Source organism: Dreissena polymorpha, chromosome 4, assembly GCF_020536995.1.
Source record: "Dreissena polymorpha isolate Duluth1 chromosome 4, UMN_Dpol_1.0, whole genome shotgun sequence".
NCBI classification, from domain to species: domain Eukaryota; kingdom Metazoa; phylum Mollusca; class Bivalvia; order Myida; family Dreissenidae; genus Dreissena; species Dreissena polymorpha.
This window is the reverse complement of record NC_068358.1, coordinates 17469866-17489252: the sequence shown is the minus strand read 5'-3', so window position 1 is coordinate 17489252 and position 19387 is coordinate 17469866. Positions and strand designations below refer to the sequence as shown.

Sequence of the window (19387 nt, the reverse complement as noted above, 5' to 3'; positions counted from 1 at the left end):
GGTTCGTGTATGTGGGAGAGACCGGCGGAACTCTGTACCAGAGACATCTATTCAATCTGTCGCGTATTCGCACACAGCACAGTGACCCTGTAGCTGAACATTTCTACACAGACGTACACTCCATGGATGATTTCCAAACAATTAGACTCGAAAAACTCAACGGGTCGGACGAGAACCGCAAAACCATGGAGCAATTGTGGAAGGCAAAAATAGGGACATACAGGCCATATGGTATTAACGTGCAGGAATAAACAGTCATAAAAATGCGCGTAATCAACGTTGACGCCGGATATGCATAACGTCATATCCGTACATAAATAAAACATATTGAAATAAAAAATGGCCGCTGATGAAGACCGTGAGGACGAAAGCTTCGGCATAAAATAAACATCGTTTTTGGTTAAATAATACAAGGCCTATAGAGACTTTGTTATATATATATATATATAACACTATACGATCAACATAGACATTCATTTTGAAACCAGATGAACAATTGAAGATATTCAGATGATCAGGGCAAAGACGACGATGGAAAAGACGACGACCGCTTCTACGACACCGCCAGCAATGGCGCCTGCTTTGCTCGAGGGGGTGGTTGTGGTGATGGCACCTGAATTGGAAGTGTTGCGGCTGAGATTGGTGATTAAATCAGAGAAGACACGTGATAAGTTGCCTTAAATTTGGAGTTATCCTACTATAGACGACCCCGACTAAGAACAAAAGATCTAAAGAATCATATTGGACTTCAAAAGATTATCTTACCCTTAACAAGATGTTTAAACAATACTTGATCAGTTATTAAAAAATTGAATGAATTTTGGAACAATTTTTAAAAATATGATTTAAAGCGGGTAAATACGATTTTGTCAAATATTTATGATTTTATATAAAATGTGTAAAAATTATTTTATATATATATATATATATATATATATATATATATATATATATATATATATATATATATATATATATATATATATATCAATATAAATTAAAATAAAAGTTTAGAAGAACATGTGTCGAAAAATGCGAAATAAGCCAGATATTTAATTCTGAAATTGAAAACGGCTGTACAGCCGAATTCGCCAGCATGTATACCATACGTGTACGATGTGAATCTAAACTTAGTTTAACGGTTTATTTGAATTCCCGCAACGATATCTATTCATACGACACACGAACACTAACTCCGATCCTAATACAAAGACGAATGCTTCGGTTATTGTAGGAAAATATGTACGTCACAATCGGCTCGGGGCGCTAATTTGTCTTTGCTGCATTTTATGAAATTCGGCTTTAATGTACAATTTTTCTTTCCCATTTAATGTTATTGTAACATATTTTATCAATATATTACAATTAAACACATATAAAAAATCGTATATACCCGCTTTAAAGTAATAGTGCTTAAATGAAATTTTGATCATTTACATTTTAAATTCAAATAAGATATTACATGTAAATTATTTGTATTGTGTTTGTACAATGTTTGTTAATTTTAGTTTAGGTATGATTTCATAGCTTGGTTCAAGCTCATCTTCTTGAGTAAAACGCTGGACATTAAACATCAAACATTAAAAGCAGACGGATTACATAAACTTCGACAAAGATCATAATGGCACAATTCAAACACTTAAAGATTATAATCAAACAATTTTCATAATGTAAATTCAATATATTAAGTATGTACATCGTTGTAAGTCTTAACAGAAAACAGAGCTTTACGAGCTATTTAAATTTCTCATATCAAAAACTTGAATTTGAAAAATAACTTATTAATTAAAACACATTTGAGCATAAAAGTATTTGGAATTCAAGTATATGCCATTATTGAGTGTAATACATACACAAGGTTATATCAGTCTTAATATAATAAATACAATGTTTTCCAATCAGTTTCATATCTTAATTATACAACTGCATGTATACGCTCATCTACATTATAATTATGTGATTTGTATATGTTTACTTTTTAACTCACCCAGTCATAAATACGAGAAAGAACATAAACTTTTCTTAGACAACCCATTTAGAAATGTGCACTATTTTTTTCCTCAAAACTTACATATTCATTGAAACAAGGTTTTGAACTATTGTGTGCTAAATGTTGCAATACTTTTGTATTTTGTTACGAATCGCTAGTTTCTGTCATTACTATATTTTATTATATATATATATATATATGGAATCCAAGAAAGGCCAAGTAATTGTCCAATATTTTAACTTAGATGACTTCATGAACTAATGTGACATTATGGCTGTTATGGTAATGGAAATAACACAATTGTAGTAGTCATGGTGACAATATGGCCTTTCCCGGACTCGACTTGATAAAAAATGAAATATAATACAATACTAACTTGGTGTTGTCTTTGAACACGAGGCTGAAATAGACAGAAACAAACATCGTTATATAGACATGTTCATATAACATAAGTATGTTGTTATAAATACATTAACTATGGAAATACAAATCTCAAATGAGATACCATGATAATTGTGATATATTTTGCACTTTTTTGAATTTTGAGTTAATATTTTAAATATGAGTCCATTTCGTTCTATCCTGTTCAACCTTTATGTCTAGATAATGAAAATGATTGGATCTCTACATGAATTAAATGGCTATGTAAGCTTGTTTATAAAATCGAAAAACAGAGATTCTTACTATGGACTTTTTTAAAGTCTAGTTTGTGACCCTTGGCTGTCATCATATCTGCTTCTGTCGGAAACTCCGTCGGCGTTTGATTTATTGTGCAGTTACTAGGCGCAACGGACGCTACTGTTCCGTTGGAACACTAAACACATATGATTTATCCTTTGATAAACATAAATATACAAGCATACATTGAACGAGAACGAACAATACGATTATTATTGTTAAAATATTAATTGTTTGCCTATAACGCTTCTTTTATTCGATTATGTGCGTTTTCAACTAATATATAATATATAATATAATATAATATATATATACAAATTATTATCACTGCATTAATTGTTATTTCCAGTAATGCTGCTACTATTTCTCAATATTATGAATACAATATAGGTCTCCGCTGCTGCTGCTGCTGCTCCTGTTGCTGCTGCTGCTGCTCCTGCTGCTGCTGATGATGATCATGACCATGATCAATATCAACAGCAGCAGCAGGAGGAGCAGCAGCAGCAGCATATTTATATCATTCCATTCAATTACGCGATTACAGATAACATATCAGATAATGTTTCTAAACTTACGATGCAAGTAAATCGAGTGTACGACCCAGTGAGAGTGGCGTCCCTGTTGTAGAAGACAACACAGTCGTAGGACGACATGCTCATCTTAACAACGCTGTAAAAGGCACCGCCAGCTAAAATGCAATAAATGAAAATTAATTAAAATTTGCAAATAACAAATCTTTTCAGAACCAAGCAACCATGTTTGAGACAATTTGCCAACTGTGTCCCATCGCAGGTGCATTGCGCCAAGGGAATCCCAACGCACTCGTTTCGTATATCGGGCATTAAGGGTTTAGAGGGAAACAACATACAATAGTATCGAAAGAACATACCTACAACAATGAGGTCTAAGGAAATAAATTAAAACATTGTCGTGAAAATACAAAATTAAAAATATAAATTAATAACGAGTATCACAAGAATGAGTTTAAGTTGGAGTATTTCCCATACAATTGATTAATTAATGTTTGCAAAAACGTCAGAACAATTAAAAAAACACCAATATTGTATTTAGCAAACATATTTTTTAACTACTTCCAAAGCAAGCTGTTATTACTTATTATTCTACGGACGACATATATTCACTACAAAACTCTAGTTCACCATGACGCTGATAGAACGCCAATCTACGTAGGCGCGGATTAAATCCTATTGCGATACGCCAATGTATGCACAGTGTACCTGAGTATGCTATTTTCTGCGTGCACGTAGACCCCGAGTACGTGATGGCCAGAGCCGATGTGTTGGTGCACATGTCAAAAGTGTCGTTCGTTGCGTTACAGCTCACTATTAAATTGGTAGCAATATAATCATAGTCTGCCGAGAACAGGAACCGGTCGGGTACCGTAATCGCTGCAGCCGCCTCGGACCCTGAAAGTCGGCAAACATATTGACATGTATATCTAATAAATATTTCATTTACAGTCTGCGCAAGTAATTACACGATGTGTAGACATGTTTCGCAACATGCATTTAAAAATATTTTATTACACTAAGTATTTAACATACCAATAGCTAATTTCCATTAACATACCATTGCATTTCATACAAAAGAAAACATGTAGAACAAGGTTAATGTCAAGCAATAAGGTCCCCTACCGGCTCCACCATTGTCAGAAATTCCACCATTTTCAGAATTTTATTTTGGGGGGGTTACCATAACAACTACAATTTTTGACGTAGAGAAAAAATGAAATGACGTGTATAATGTTCATATTGCAATCTATCCATGTTGCAAGTTTCGTGAAAAAATATAAAGAACTTTTAAGTTATCGCAGGATCCAGAAAACCACCATTTTCAGCAGTATTTCTAGTCTATTTGTTGCCATAGCAACCAGATTTTTTGACGTAGGAGCACAATAAAGTAACGTGCATAATATTGATGTGCCCCGCACATTGTTGTTGTTCAATAGTTTATCATATGTATATCATTTACATGTAACATTCATAATTTGTTTAATGTACTTACCTGTTTACTTTATTTCCTGAGCTACACATTATCGAATTTATCTGAGTGTCCACAGCTCCATTGTTTTGTTGATAGTAACAACTCACAAATACATTTTTACCTCATGAGCATATTGTATAATCAATCATTTAGGCAAAATGTAGAGTGAATTGTGTTAACTTTTCCAATGATTTTGTCGTTTCATATTTTACACTTGTTGTTTGATAAAGATTCTTCGTGTGTTTTAAATATACGACGCTATTCGCTCAAGTTTTCCATAAAACTAATAATTATACAGATAACTGCTCAGTGTTTATTGTGAAGCACTGTATTTTACCCTTTAAATCCAATGTTATTGTCCGTAAGTTTATGTTTGCAAACATGTGTTCCACCATTTTGTCTTGAATGCTGGGACGTAGGTTAAATTCTACCTTATTTGCATCGTCTGGTCTATTGTAACTTGCGGAGAAAACATGAAAAGATCATTCTCTATTATGAATTCAGTAGGTTTCACTGTCAAATATTGATTGTTTAAGTAATTTTGATAGATTGTAAGCAATTTCCAATATGGCGACTGTTCCTGTCCGTTTCCTTCTGGTATCCATGGAGCGCGTTCCATAAATGGGTTATTTTTGGGACTGAGCGTTCTTTTTGTTGGTCATTATTTGGGCATTTTTGGGGATGGGACAAAAACGGGTTTTAAGTGGGTTTTATTTGGTCTTAGTCCAGTTTGGGGTTTTTGCCCATCCATGGGTATAAAAGGAGCGGTTTTCACTATTCAGGGACACACTTAAAATTTTCATAACTTTGAACACTTGTCGCATAACATCTTAAGCGAAATATTAAAGTAACGGAAACGATCATTGTTAAAGTACGTTTTATTGATAAATCTGAATAAGAATAAGAAACATATTTAATTTAATTATAAATTGTTTTACGCTTTTTGCTACTATTTTATATTTAATAAGCCTGTGTCATTGCACTTAATTTATTAGTGGACTGTAACCCTTTTAAAAGACGACGTGGACACTCAAATCGTTAAAACACATTGTTTATTTGTTAACATTTTATGCTAAGAACTGTAACAGTTGAATTTTGACGCTATATAACAAGCCATTAAATGGCAGAGAAATAAAAAGTAAAGCGTCAAACAGACTTGTTTTCCATTTATATTGACGATATGAAATAACAATTACAAGCCCTATAGAGCTGGGCGCTACATTATGGTGTCTTGGAAGTGGAATCTTTATAATAAATAAATATTCAGTGATCTGAACCTACACATAGTGACATCAAATAAAATGACAGTTAACACTTGGCGTAAAGTTTGGAAAAGTCTTATTGACTTTATTTAGTAAATTTGAAAGAAATAACTTGAAAAATATGATTTGTTGTCGATTTAAACATTCTGTTTAATTATGGCAAATAACTCAATAGATAGTGAGGGTGAAATAACACTAAGACCAGGCTTTTTAACTGGTAATTCGTCAACCGAAAATGATGACAACGGAAACATATCTGATGACGAAGCTGCTACGGGAACTGAAACAGGTGGAAAATTACCTCGCAGTGGAACAAACATGGAGCACAGCGCTGAGGAAGCCAACCCTTTTACAACAAATGATGTGGCCAGTATTTTGCAAACAGTTGTTCAAGAGTTAAGACAATTAAAGCAGCAAAGGCATGACAGCCATGGTCCACAACTGAGAGATTTGGGATACGGTACTGAGGAAAGTGGTGACAGTCATGCACAGTCGTACAGAAGAGATGGCAATAGGGACCAAGACCTCAACAACTGTCAATTCAACGATAGACAAGACCTGGTTAACATACCATTAGGCGACAATAGGAGAGATTACCAGTTTAGAGCGAGACAGCAAAGCAGAAGAAACAACGTACCATTACCAAAGATACCTCCATTGACGGGAAAAGAGGACTGGAATGTATGGCACTCTAAATTTGAGGACGTAGCAAGACGGTATGGCTGGGAGGAGGAGGACAAGCTTGACAATCTGTTACCAAGGCTTGAAGGTCAAGCAAGCGAATTTGTGTTCACACAGCTACCATCAAGAATACTTTCAGACTATGAAAGATTGACAAGAGAAATAACAAGCCGTTACCGGGTGATTGAAACGCCTAGGTCATTCGCCGCCAAATTCAATCGAAGAAGCCAACGACACGGTGAAACCGCCGAGGAATACGCCGCTGAACTGAAGAAATTGTATGACAAGGCACACGGGTATAGGGATCGTTTGACAAGGGACGAAGACCTTGTTAGAAGATTTCTTGACGGGCTGCTCGATCAAGAGGCTAAGTTCACGGTGGAGTTCCACAAAGAACCTAGAGATATAATCGAAGCTGTATTTCATGTGGTCAACATGATCCAGACGAAGAATGCTTGCCGATCTGATAGAAGCAACAAGCATTCTCTGAGAACAGTAGCCACGACTGAAGATGGACTTGAAGACAGTGACAGCGAATACCAAGAGCCAGTGAATAGAATACCCTTTAAACAGACAGAGTCAAACAGTGGTCAACAAACACAGAATCCCAGACATCAACCCTTTAAAAAGGACGAAACAATTAACCAGAATGAACTGATAGCCAAACTTCTCAAAAGGATTGAGAAGCTAGAGGAAGCACAGCAAGCCAAAGACAGGAAAAGGTCAACATTTAAGAGAGATGTAGAGTGTTTTGCGTGTCATGACATAGGACATTACGCCAGAGATTGTCCTAAAAGAACATGGAGCCAACCAAGAAAGGAGCAACCGGCTTTAAACATGCAGGGGCTTCTCTCGAGCCCAGAGGGAGGTCCTGTTAGAAGAAGTTAAAAACAGTGTTGAGGGCAACGAAAAGCGAACCGAGGTCAGCGAGGTAAAGGCGGATGCAGCCTGTTTAGGAGTGAAAGATGGAAAGGTGTTGAGTACTGGCATTTACATCAAAGGCCTGATTGGTAAAACGCCAGTGACTTTCACGGCCGACACAGGTGCATCTAGAACAGTAGTTTCCAGTCGAGTATACGACCAACTAAGTCCAGAGGACAAACCAGTCTTGAAAGGGTCAGTCAAGCTGCAAGGTGCTGGAGGTTCACCTATCAGGGACAGGGGAATAGGCATATTTAGTATGACTTTAGGCCCTGTTGAGGTGACCAAAGAAGCAGTGGTAGCTGACATTGAGGATCAAGTACTGTTAGGGTTGGATGTACTGGCTGGAGGTAATGGGGAGCAAGCAGATATCTTCCTTAGCAAGAATGTTATTAGTTTAAGAGGGAGAGAGATCCCATTGGTGCAAGAAGGCAAAAGGCTGAGGAAGGTTACAGTTGCGGAGGATGTTACAGTTCCAGCGCTCTCAGAGGCTTTGGTGGACATATTTGTTGAAAGCCAAGACTCATCATTCGAACAATCAACTGTTGTTAAACCTAAAAGTGAAGGACATGTGGTAGCTGATTTCCTGGTTAAATTATCAAACCCTTTTACAATAGGCAAGCAAAACAGCAATCTGACCCATCATGCAGAACAAACCATTGAAAGGGGTAATGATGCCCAAATAAAGCAATGCTCAGGGCGATTTTCTTTAGGATATGTAGGGAAGGAAAAGAAAGGGCAAGGTGACTTACTTCAAAAGAACGTTATACAGGAGAGTATTTCACTACGGGCGAGTCAAATTGTACCAGTGAAAAGGAATTGGGCACTATACAACCTATCATTGATTGTTATGGTGTTGACGGTCTTTTTAAAGATGGTGGTCTTTCTTCTCTTTGGGTCAAAGATGGCAAACACAGCATCTGGTTCAGCAGACAGTACCAGACAAGACGCACAGAAGTTCCAGACACGAGTGTTGAAGGCACATGGGGTGGCGAGAAAAGTGTCGATATCGCTAAGACAGTTGAATTCAAGTTCTTCTAGAAATAAAGAAACATATGAAGTTAAATTATCATTTAATAAATTTAAAAAGGGAGATATTGTGTGGTGTATACATGACACCAGGCAAGTAGGAGTAAATCCTAAGTTTGAAAAAACCCATGAAGGGCCATTTGTCATAGTGGAGAAACGTTCAAATGTAAATTTCATTATTCAATTAAATCCGGAAGGCCAAGTAAGACTGGTTCACCATGATAAACTCAAGAGGTATCGTGGACGGGAAAAACCCAAGTGGATACAAAGTGTGTTAAAAAAGTTAAATAAAATTCAAAAGAAACAAGAAAGAGCATAAACTTGCGCCAGTGTAATTTGTTTTGTAGAAATTAACTGTTCCTCAAATATTTAAATAATATGCAATTTTATGATACCTTGCTTATTTTTCTAAATTTCTAAAACTTAAATATCACAGTTAACTATTTAAATAACATTTGTATCACAGATAGGGAATATCACAGTGAACTATAAATATCACAGTTAATTAATATCACAGACAGTGTATATCACAGACAGTGAATATCACATAGTATCACAGACAATGAATATCACAGACAGCAAGTTAATAGTATCACAGACTGTAAATATCACAGAATATATTTTCGCACGAAATTTACTAACAGGACGGTTGAGTTATAACATACCTCTGGAAAGCAGGAAGTGACAGGCAATTCAAAGTGCAGTGACACAGTTTACATGACGCTTGTTGATGGTTAGGTGAAAATTATATTTTCCAGGGGCAGATAATGGAAACGCAGACAGACAAAAGGAAGTCCTGGCGATGCAAACATTGTGGTAAAGAAGATCGTAAGGGGCGACTAATGGGCCACATCCTTAAGCACCATGTAGTATTTGACCGGGTGCCATTTAGTTGCAGTCTATGCAGCTTCAGGTGCAACGACAAGAAGACTCTGGTCGACCATTTGAAAAACTACAAACGACATCTTGCAGAGGTAGCCGACCGGCAAGGCAGAATCAGTTTAGACCGGGTATTGCAACGTTCTGAGAACCCATACTGGGTGAGCCAGAAAGACATGGAGCCTGTACTAGGTTTATATGGGTGTTCCATCATGTCCGAGTCACCAACAACAGGGAATGCAGGATGTGACGAAGACGGCCTCTTCGAGCCTCAGGAGGAGGATGTGCTGCCAGCATGGCTTCTAGACAATGCCACCACTCCCTCTGCTCCAGAACCTGCAGCACTCGCAACTCTTCAGCCATTTCGACGAGTGATTCCAACTGGTCAAGGTGCACGGTTTCTCGATTCCACCACTCCTGCTGCTCCAGAACCTGCAGCACTTTCAACCCTGCAGTCATTTCGACGCGTGACTCCAACAAGTCAAGGTTTCAACGCCACACGTGTCAGAGTAGGCCAAACACAGGCTCAAAGAAAGGTCTCTACCATGGGTTTTCTGGGCAAGGCTGCAGAAGTTAGTGGGGTGGTGCCTTACCTGGACTTTTTGGCAAGTCCTGCCAAAATCGGCATACCATCTGGTCATACGTCCAGCAACTGTTACAATGACGCCACACCACTTATGGATGAAAACATGTTGGCGGAGCTTCTGCCTGAAAGTGACCGGGCTGACCCACTTTTTCAGGGGATTAACGAACGAAGTACCCTGCAAAAGAGTCAGGGTAGAAGAGACTTCTAGCGATGAAACAATCCTAGAAGACCCAAGCAATGTTGTGGCAAAAGCCATTGGTGAAGCTTCTCAGATCATACTCACCGCATTGGGAAAATCAGTGGAGAACAGTGAGCGAACTAACGAATTGCTGTCGAACCTCGTAACGGTCATGAAAGAGGTGCAGAATGATGTCAGACGGATTGAGCGCAAGGTAACATCCTTGGAACGGAAAGTTGAGATGCCACCTCCACGGGCCCCAATGCTGAAAAGTGTGGTTTCTTCAGCAAACAGGAAGAAATAAAATGTGACTTTTGACTGACAGTTTAAAGTGTTTACTTCATTAACTGAGTGACAATTTGTGTTTATTTAAGTGTTAAGTTTGATATTTTACTTAAATTTAAAAAATGGAACTTGAACTTTGGCAACGGAGTGCCAACCTTTTTTTCAAAGGAGGGGGTAATGATGTGCCCCGCACATTGTTGTTGTTCAATAGTTTACCATATGTATATCACTTACATGTAACATTCATAATTTGTTTAATGTACTTACCTGTTTACTTTATTTCCTGAGCTACACATTATCGAATTTATCTGAGTGTCCACAGCTCCATTGTTTTGTTGATAGTAACAACTCACAAATACATTTTTACCTCATGAGCATATTGTATAATCAATCATTTAGGCAAAATGTAGAGTGAATTGTGTTAACTTTTCCAATGATTTTGTCGTTTCATATTTTACACTTGTTGTTTGATAAAGATTCTTCGTGTGTTTTAAATATACGAAGCTATTCGCTCAAGTTTTCCATAAAACTAATAATTATACAGATAACTGCTCAGTGTTTATTGTGAAGCACTGTATTTTACCCTTTAAATCCAATGTTATTGTCCGTAAGTTTATGTTTGAAAACATGTGTTCCACCATTTTGTCTTGAATGCTGGGACGTAGGTTAAATTCTACCTTATTTGCATCGTCTGGTCTATTGTAACTTGCGGAGAAAACATGAAAAGGTCATTCTCTATTATGAATTCAGTAGGTTTCACTGTCAAATATTGATTGTTTAAGTAATTTTGATAGATTGTAAGCAATTTCCAATATGGCGACTGTTCCTGCCCGTTTCCTTCTGGTATCCATGGAGCGCGTTCCATAAATGGGTTATTTTTGGGACTGAGCGTTCTTTTTGTTGGTCATTATTTGGGCATTTTTGGGGATGGGACAAAAACGGGTTTTAAGTGGGTTTTATTTGGTCTTAGTCCAGTTTGGGGTTTTTGCCCATCCATGGGTATAAAAGGAGCGGTTTTCACTATTCAGGGACACACTTAAAATTTTCATAACTTTGAACACTTGTCGCATAACATCTTAAGCGAAATATTAAAGTAACGGAAACGATCATTGTTAAAGTACGTTTTATTCATAAATCTGAATAAGAATAAGAAACATATTTAATTTAATTGTAAATTGTTTTACGCTTTTTGCTACTATTTTATATTTAATAAGCCTGTGTCATTGCACTTAATTTATTAGTGGACTGTAACCCTTTTAAAAGACGACGTGGACACTCAAATCGTTAAAACACATTGTTTATTTGTTAACATTTTATGCTAAGAACTGTAACAGTTGAATTTTGACGCTATATAACAAGCCATTAAATGGCAGAGAAATAAAAAGTAAAGCGTCAAACAGACTTGTTTTCCATTAATATTGACGATATGAAATAACAATTACAAGCCCTATAGAGCTGGGCGCTACAATATCCATATTGCCATCTATCCATGTTTCAAGTTTCATGAAAAAATATGAAGAACTTTTAAAGTTATCGCAGGATCCAGAAAAGTGTGACAGACTCGCAGACTCACAGACTCACAGACTCACAGACGCACAGAGCGCAAACCATCGGTCCCCTCCGGTGAAACCAGTAGGGGACAATAATTCATCAAAGACAAATCAGAGCATAATGCAAATATGAGGGTTTCACTTGTTTATGTTGACCAATGACATTACCAGATTTAACCAGCACGTGAAAATCGAGCGTAGGAAGGACCGCTGTTTCATCACAGATGTCAGCGATGTTTTTTAGAGTGCCGTCGACTGTAAACTTAAGTCTGTTCTGCCTGCCGTTCAATTCTTGTCCTGTAAAAGTAAAAAAGAAGAACATGCATAATACCCAAAATTATGTTTTTGAATATAAAACAAAATGTGTTTGCGTCCGTTTCAATCGAAAATATACGCAATAATACGGGAACAACCGAAATATGATTAAATAATAGTCTAGCCATTACACATAGAGATTGATGATTTGAAACAGTAATAATGCGGTAAAGACATTTTATACAAAGATGGCAGTAAAACAAAATTGCGGTCGACCTGGTTTCATAAATGGCGATGTAGATGTGGAATGCACTTACTGGCTTGTTGAACGTACGTGTATGAAACGCCAGCTGTGACCTCGGTGATTTTCAAACAGGCGTAAACGTGCACCGATTTGCTATAAAACGTCCACGTCTGCGTGGCTCTACATTGTAAATACAAAACGTAATGAAATGGAAATATGTGTTTCATGCATTCCGGTTTTAATTGCGATTCAGCTGTTAAAAACACGCCAATAAATACAAATACTTAAATGAAAAAGTACAGTCAACTGAAACTAACGAGTGTATGACGATGTATCTGATGGAATTAAATGCATGTTTATGTGTCAATGTATGTGTTACATCCTCTAAACAAATCATAAAATTACTGCCTTACAATTGTTTTGTGAAACACATAGTACAATATGTATCGTGTGTTTTAGAAAAGGTATCTCTGGATAAGAAATGTTTATATTAGAATATGTACACATTATAGTTGGACATAGAACGAAACAAACGAAAGAGCTCAAAAAGCTTTAATTAAAGGCACTGCATTCCTCGTTGTTTGCGAAACACTTCAAATCGCTGCCAATGTCGGCTTCTACCACGTATATGCATTTTATAAATAAAATCGACGCATACTTACTTCATCACAAGCCTGCTGGGATCTGAGTTGTTCAAGCACTGCCACGTGCTGAGTGTCGTTGTAGCGGCGGTGCCGAGTTCGATTTTCCATCCGGTCACCGTCGTGTTGGTAAATACTAAGGGGCCACGTGTCGAGTCATGCCACGTGCTATCGGCAAACGGCGATGGAAACGTGCACTGGCCGCTTGCTTTAAAGTTTTTGTGTAAACGGTATAACAATAACAAATATGCAAAAATAGTGTAAATAAAAACTATTTAATAATAAAGTTAAAGTTTCAGATTAAGTATTACTGTGAACAGCCTTTCATTAAGTGTTAATAATCCCAACTAGATTTGAAAAACTCGTGTACGTGTATAAATGTTGAATTGCCATTACCTATATAAAACAAAAAACTCAAAGGCGATGCAAAAAATAAGACATTTGTTTCTAATAACGTTCGTATTATAGGCGGGTTTTCTTGTCTTTATATTTACCGTCTTTTTTTCAAGTATAAATGTTACTTAAATTTGCTTGATTTTATAGATATATAAGAGTTTTGAAATAGTTCACATACACCCTTTTTTATACACGGGTTAAAATTACGGCCTCAATAATTTCCCTTTAATCAGAAAATTGCTTCTCGATATAATAAGTATGCACATTTTCACGAAATAGAGACGAGTGCAACCTCGTTATAGAATACACCAACAGGTAAAGTGATTGCAGGATCTGTTTAGCATTTTGTTCAACAAATATATACGCATGTAGTCAAACTGACATGCTACTGCATATGCTTCTGACCTTATTCAACTGACATAAAATAATAATGTTTCTCAAAGATTAGGAATTAATATTCAACAGGTATAGTAGCAATGTTTTGCATATTGATATGTAATTGTTGCCATAAAATATTTCCAAATATATTCAAATCGATCAACAATCAGCTAAATACATGATACAACATGCGAAAACAGTTTAAAAAAAATCCAAATATCCTACTGAAAACTGTATGTCATACTATCGCTTTTTTCACACAATCCTTTAACTTAAATAAGTAAATACACCTGCTTAAAATGTACCATTATGACATTTGGTAAAGTTGATAAACATATTAATAATACAACAAACTAAAATACTGATGAAATCATTATATCGAAAAAGAATTAAACATAAAATCTCGATTTTATAATTATACAAACTACGTTGTTTTTTAATCATACCATGATACAATTTCTCTTCAAACAAATATTTTAGAACTACTGATTGAATATACTATTTATAGTAAGAAAACAATATTAAAATTATTTAATGTGTTTAATCATCCAATTTAGATTGGCATCTCTTTTAGAATAGAATTAATTGTAAGCTTACCTTTCCCACTTATGAATATGAAAATGACAAAAATCCAATGTCTTTCCATTCTTCAAAACTCGTAATATCTAAAAATCGAAAATTGAAAGACACTTACATTAAAACAACAACAATTCAAGTCTGACAAAACGCAAATAAATGCTCAGCCATATTGTTTTGTTAAAAACGACCCTAGACATAGTACTTTACAAGTGTTTGAAATTGCTCATTGTTTAGATAAGTAAAAACTATTCCTTCTTTAAGGTTATTCGACACTCTATTTTCTATAATTTTAGTCTATAACGGCATGTCGTACCGTCATGTCTCTCGGGTATTCATAGGCGTTTGATAGCTAAATACGCAAAAAAACAAGCACATGCCAAACGGGATACATTGCTTTAGTTTGAAACACGATCGAAGCCTTTCTCGACCGTATGGTTTATTTGAAGGGAGGTTCAAAAAGCTTGTCCGCATTTCCATTTAAATTGTAGTTTTCGGATATGCTTAAAATGTGATCCAAACGTGTTTGGAAACTATTGATTAATCATTATGGCAACGGTTTGTTTGAAATATTATTTATACGGCCAAAAGCGGGACTCAGCGACTTCGACTTGTGTTTGACATTCTGCCTTTTACACAAAATAAACCAAGGTTAAAGAGAACGTTAATATTTGGTAAATGTTCAGAAAAAGGCGATGCTTTCGCTATAAAATCACTCAATGTTTTATGGTCGCATTATGCATCTTCTGAACAGAATAAGACATGCGCAGGCTGGGTGGGCTATAGCTATGATGGGCGCATATTTTATAAGACCCATTTTCGCATGACGCGGGACTTTTTAAAACTCTTTGCAAGTTGTAGATGGTATATTTTGGCACAATGCATTTCGATATAAAATTGAATTCAAAAAAGCAAATACAGCAAACTGACAAATAAGGGTAGCCTATTTAGGCCTTCAGGAACAATTTTTAGACGTAATGACCGTGTACGACACACATTTGTGGTTAGACAAAGAAACGATTTTCCTCTTGACGTGACACTATACTATATCGGTAGTGTTTTTAATCATCTTTAAAGCAAATCTGTGTTTATCGATAGTCAATTATGTCTTCCCCCGACCCTGAAATGTTGATGGATTTAAACGCGTAATTGTCACTGGGCCATAATTAGTGTTTATCTGTCGTTTGAACATGCAGAAAGTAGTTCGGAATTGCGTACATTGAACAGTGTTACATTTTTTACGCTGTGCACAGACACAGTGATGCAGCCAAATTTCTGGGGATTTTTCTTTTATCAGCCTATAACATATTCGAATGTATTAATTCGAACCTGCTGGCATTATGTATAAGTCATTTTAGGTGAAAAGCTGGGTAAAACAGCTATGCCGAAAAAGCGCATGAGTGTTCTTTACCGATGTTAAGGTCAGAGACTGGTTGACACCGTGTGAACTACTAGGGTAAAAATTAATGCACAAGTAATGCATTAACAACAAAGTACGGGTCAACAGCGCTGTCTTTATGACTACCTAATTAGTGAGTAAAAAGTACTGCTCGCAGATTTATTTTTATTTTTTATTTTCATCAATTATCTTATTGTTTATTTTGAATTTTATATGGTGTCAAAAGATTTTAAAAGGGAATTTCCATCATGACATTATATTCTTAGTGTGATAGGTATTCGATATTCCCACAATATTTATTCAATATAATGGTGATCGCAAATTTTATTTAATATTAACTGGTTATCATTATACCATTTTCAATATGCAATAGCGAACAACTTCAGTACCTTCAGCGCTTTGATTTTTTTATGTCACAAATTAAAGGTACACATCATGGCAATACAAACATTCCAAATGTCAACACAAACAGTATCAACTATCAACCTATCAACAAATAAATGAAAAACATAAACATAGTTGTATGCTCATGATTAATAGATAGAAATTAATAGAATAAAAAAAGAATTACCAATAAACAAGTTTATAGATAGATCTTTGGATGCACTCTATTTATATTAGAAGTGGTTGCTTTTGTAATAATCTTTTCGACATATAATCTTGATATATACAGTTTGTTTTTTTATTAGCATGATTTATTCTAGCTCGATAATTTTGAGGAAATCGCCGAATGTTTTTCTATTCCATATACTTAAAAATGTAATTACCTCGTCAATGTGTATGGCTGGAGGATATGCCCTTCAAAGGGTACAGCAGTCCATTAGGCGTATGTATATACCTGTGTCCATTTATAATTCCTCACTGGATTTTTTAATGTAAAATATCAGTAAAACTCTCGTGCGACATTTCAAAATGTCAAACTCGTTTTGAGCTCAAAATCGCACAAATGATAACCAGCATTTATCCAATGTAAAATATTTAATACACCTGAAGTGCAATTAAGCATCAAGAAAAAAAATTGCAATATCATATTCAACCCTCGAAATATTAATGTCAACCGAGGCGTTACATTGACGTCATCGAGTTACATTATCATGATTTATATGATGTGGTTTTGTGTAATGCTATAAAATGCTTTACATAAACAATACATATATATATATATATATATATATATATATATATATATATATATATATATATATATATATATTAACATTTCATTTTGCAAAGACTCGAACAGAATTTCCGTAATAATAAAGGTTACGTTATGTCTCATTTGGTATTATCGCCTGATGTATTCAAGATATATAGTTAAGTTAGTACATTTTAGTGAAGAAACACATATGCCTTTGCAGTTTTTCTTGTAGAAACGGTTTTGTTTATTTTTCAATTAAAATAAACTTTTTGGTAAACAAGAAAACTAAGCCAAAAGACATGTCAGTTTTTATTTCGAATGCCTTAACAAAAGAGGACAGTTTTCTAAATCGGCGTAAACAATGATCGATATTGACCTATTAGGCTGAGCAGTCGCAAGTTAATTGGATAATGATAATAACTTTAGAAATTGTTTGAAAAGATAAACAAAGCGATCTATGGTTTGAAATTTCCTTGTTTATATGTCCTATAGATACTTCTTACAATTTAAGTACAGATAATTTATCTAATTAGTTAATACCCCTATGTGAATTCCAAATCATGCTGTTATTCGACGTAAATGAATTCACCAGAGAGTTAACTTTCATTTTTTTAGCTACAAAAAGATTTTGTGTGCGTTTTTTTATTCATTTCGTATACATGCTTAACAATGTAAAACGTATTTCTTTAATAAATAGATGGTGTTTAAGTCAAAACAATATTCCAATGTCTATCTCATTAAATGTAAAACCTCTAGCAACGTTTTGCATGACCATACCTTCTCTTAAACAGCATTCTATGCTTAATGCGTGAGAGAAATAAAAATGTTTGTCATAGGAAAGCATTGTTAGAAAGAACATATACACGTATTTAAGTTCGCTATTAATTTTATTATTGACGATTTTTTTCGGGCTTATTTGTAGTTGATTTAAAGCCGCCAACGCGCCCGATCGCAGTAGTTTTTAATTTTTAAACATAAAAGTGATTTTTTAGTGAAAATCGATGCTTTCCCAGCACGCAGATCGATTGGGAAAAAAACAAAATAACGAATGATCTTCACTAAAAAAACATGTTTTCAAGCAAATCAAAATGATTTCTTTTACAGATTATGGCAATGCACCTCTTAATTCCTAAATATACATTAAGCTTTAAACTGCACAGTGCTGATGTCAATTAGTAGCATAAAAGTGTCATAACCATATCACTTGTGATGAGTATGAATTATGTTGACCTTTGGGTCAGGATTTTATTGGGTCAAAATGACGCAAGAAGAATCCTTTAAAAGTCAAACATAAATCAATTTCAATTTGCTTGCGTCGAAAATCAGGAGGTTGCGTTTATTTAAATCTGTGTGTAAAGCCTTAAACAAGTGGGTTAAAATATTGTTTATATTGTTGATATATGTTAATCTCCAGAGACTGATTGATTCAACATGATTTGAGTAACCTGTCGTTGTAAGAACTTTCATCAAAACTATAGGTAAACAAATAAACGTACCTTCGAGCGTTCACCTCCGTTTGAATATTTGAAAAAGTAAAACACAAACAAGAAATCTTTAACATGCTCTTTCGGCTTGTATCAAAGAAATGTTCCTTAAAAAATTTCGTGTGGCCACGTCACGTCTTACTCGAAGGCTCTACGCTTCAAATACTGACATGATTCGGATTGCAAAAGACAGTAAATCAATACCTAATACAACGTATTGGTATTGTGGATTAAGCTCGATCATTATTTATTTTCATAAACTTTTGGTTTTTAAAGAATGAACAGTATAATGTTGACAACTAAAGTTGAATGTGATAGCTAAATCATTTTTTAAAACACATAGATGTGCATGAAAAAGAATAAAAGTCATTTTCTCGAACCATACCAATAAGGCCGTTTGTTAAATATTTTCTAGAAAGTCCTGTCAAGAAAACGCATCAAATATAACGATCGCTTTCCAAAGAGACAGAAAAAGTGTAGGCACAAATCAAAGTTAACAAAACAGGTCCTAAAGTTTATCTTAATACACGTGGTGATAATGTTGATTGTTTTACGTATAACAAATGCCAATCCTAATTCTGCTTTATTTAGACTAAAAGCACTGATTCGATTAAATATTAGGCCTCTTATTCAAACGCTGTGTACTGGGATACAATGTTATTGAAGTTGACGCAGAAGCAAAAATCAAGAGGTAATATTCTAAGTCAAACGCAATTTTAATAGTAAAGCGTCTCATATATTTAATCCACAGGTGGTTAGCGTGTGGCTATGATGTTAAATAGTGAAAACATCATTTTAAATGATAATAATCATATTATAACGAAAATTAACTT

General features: G+C 35.2%; 1 protein-coding gene across 1 annotated transcript; it reads right to left on the bottom strand.

Moving 5' to 3' along the window:
- Nucleotides 1-371: 371 nt before the first annotated feature.
- On the bottom strand, nt 372-18667 carry LOC127877936 (uncharacterized). The gene is made up of 10 exons (XM_052424261.1): nt 18567-18667; nt 14555-14622; nt 13205-13391; nt 12616-12722; nt 12212-12340; nt 3907-4095; nt 3244-3356; nt 2675-2804; nt 2367-2390; nt 372-613 (listed from the first exon to the last, which is right to left on the bottom strand). Exons 2-10 carry the CDS (start codon nt 14601-14603, stop codon nt 507-509), a joined length of 1035 nt encoding a protein of 344 aa, XP_052280221.1. The 5' UTR covers nt 14604-14622; nt 18567-18667; the 3' UTR covers nt 372-506.
- Between the last annotated feature and the right edge of the window lie 720 nt (nt 18668-19387).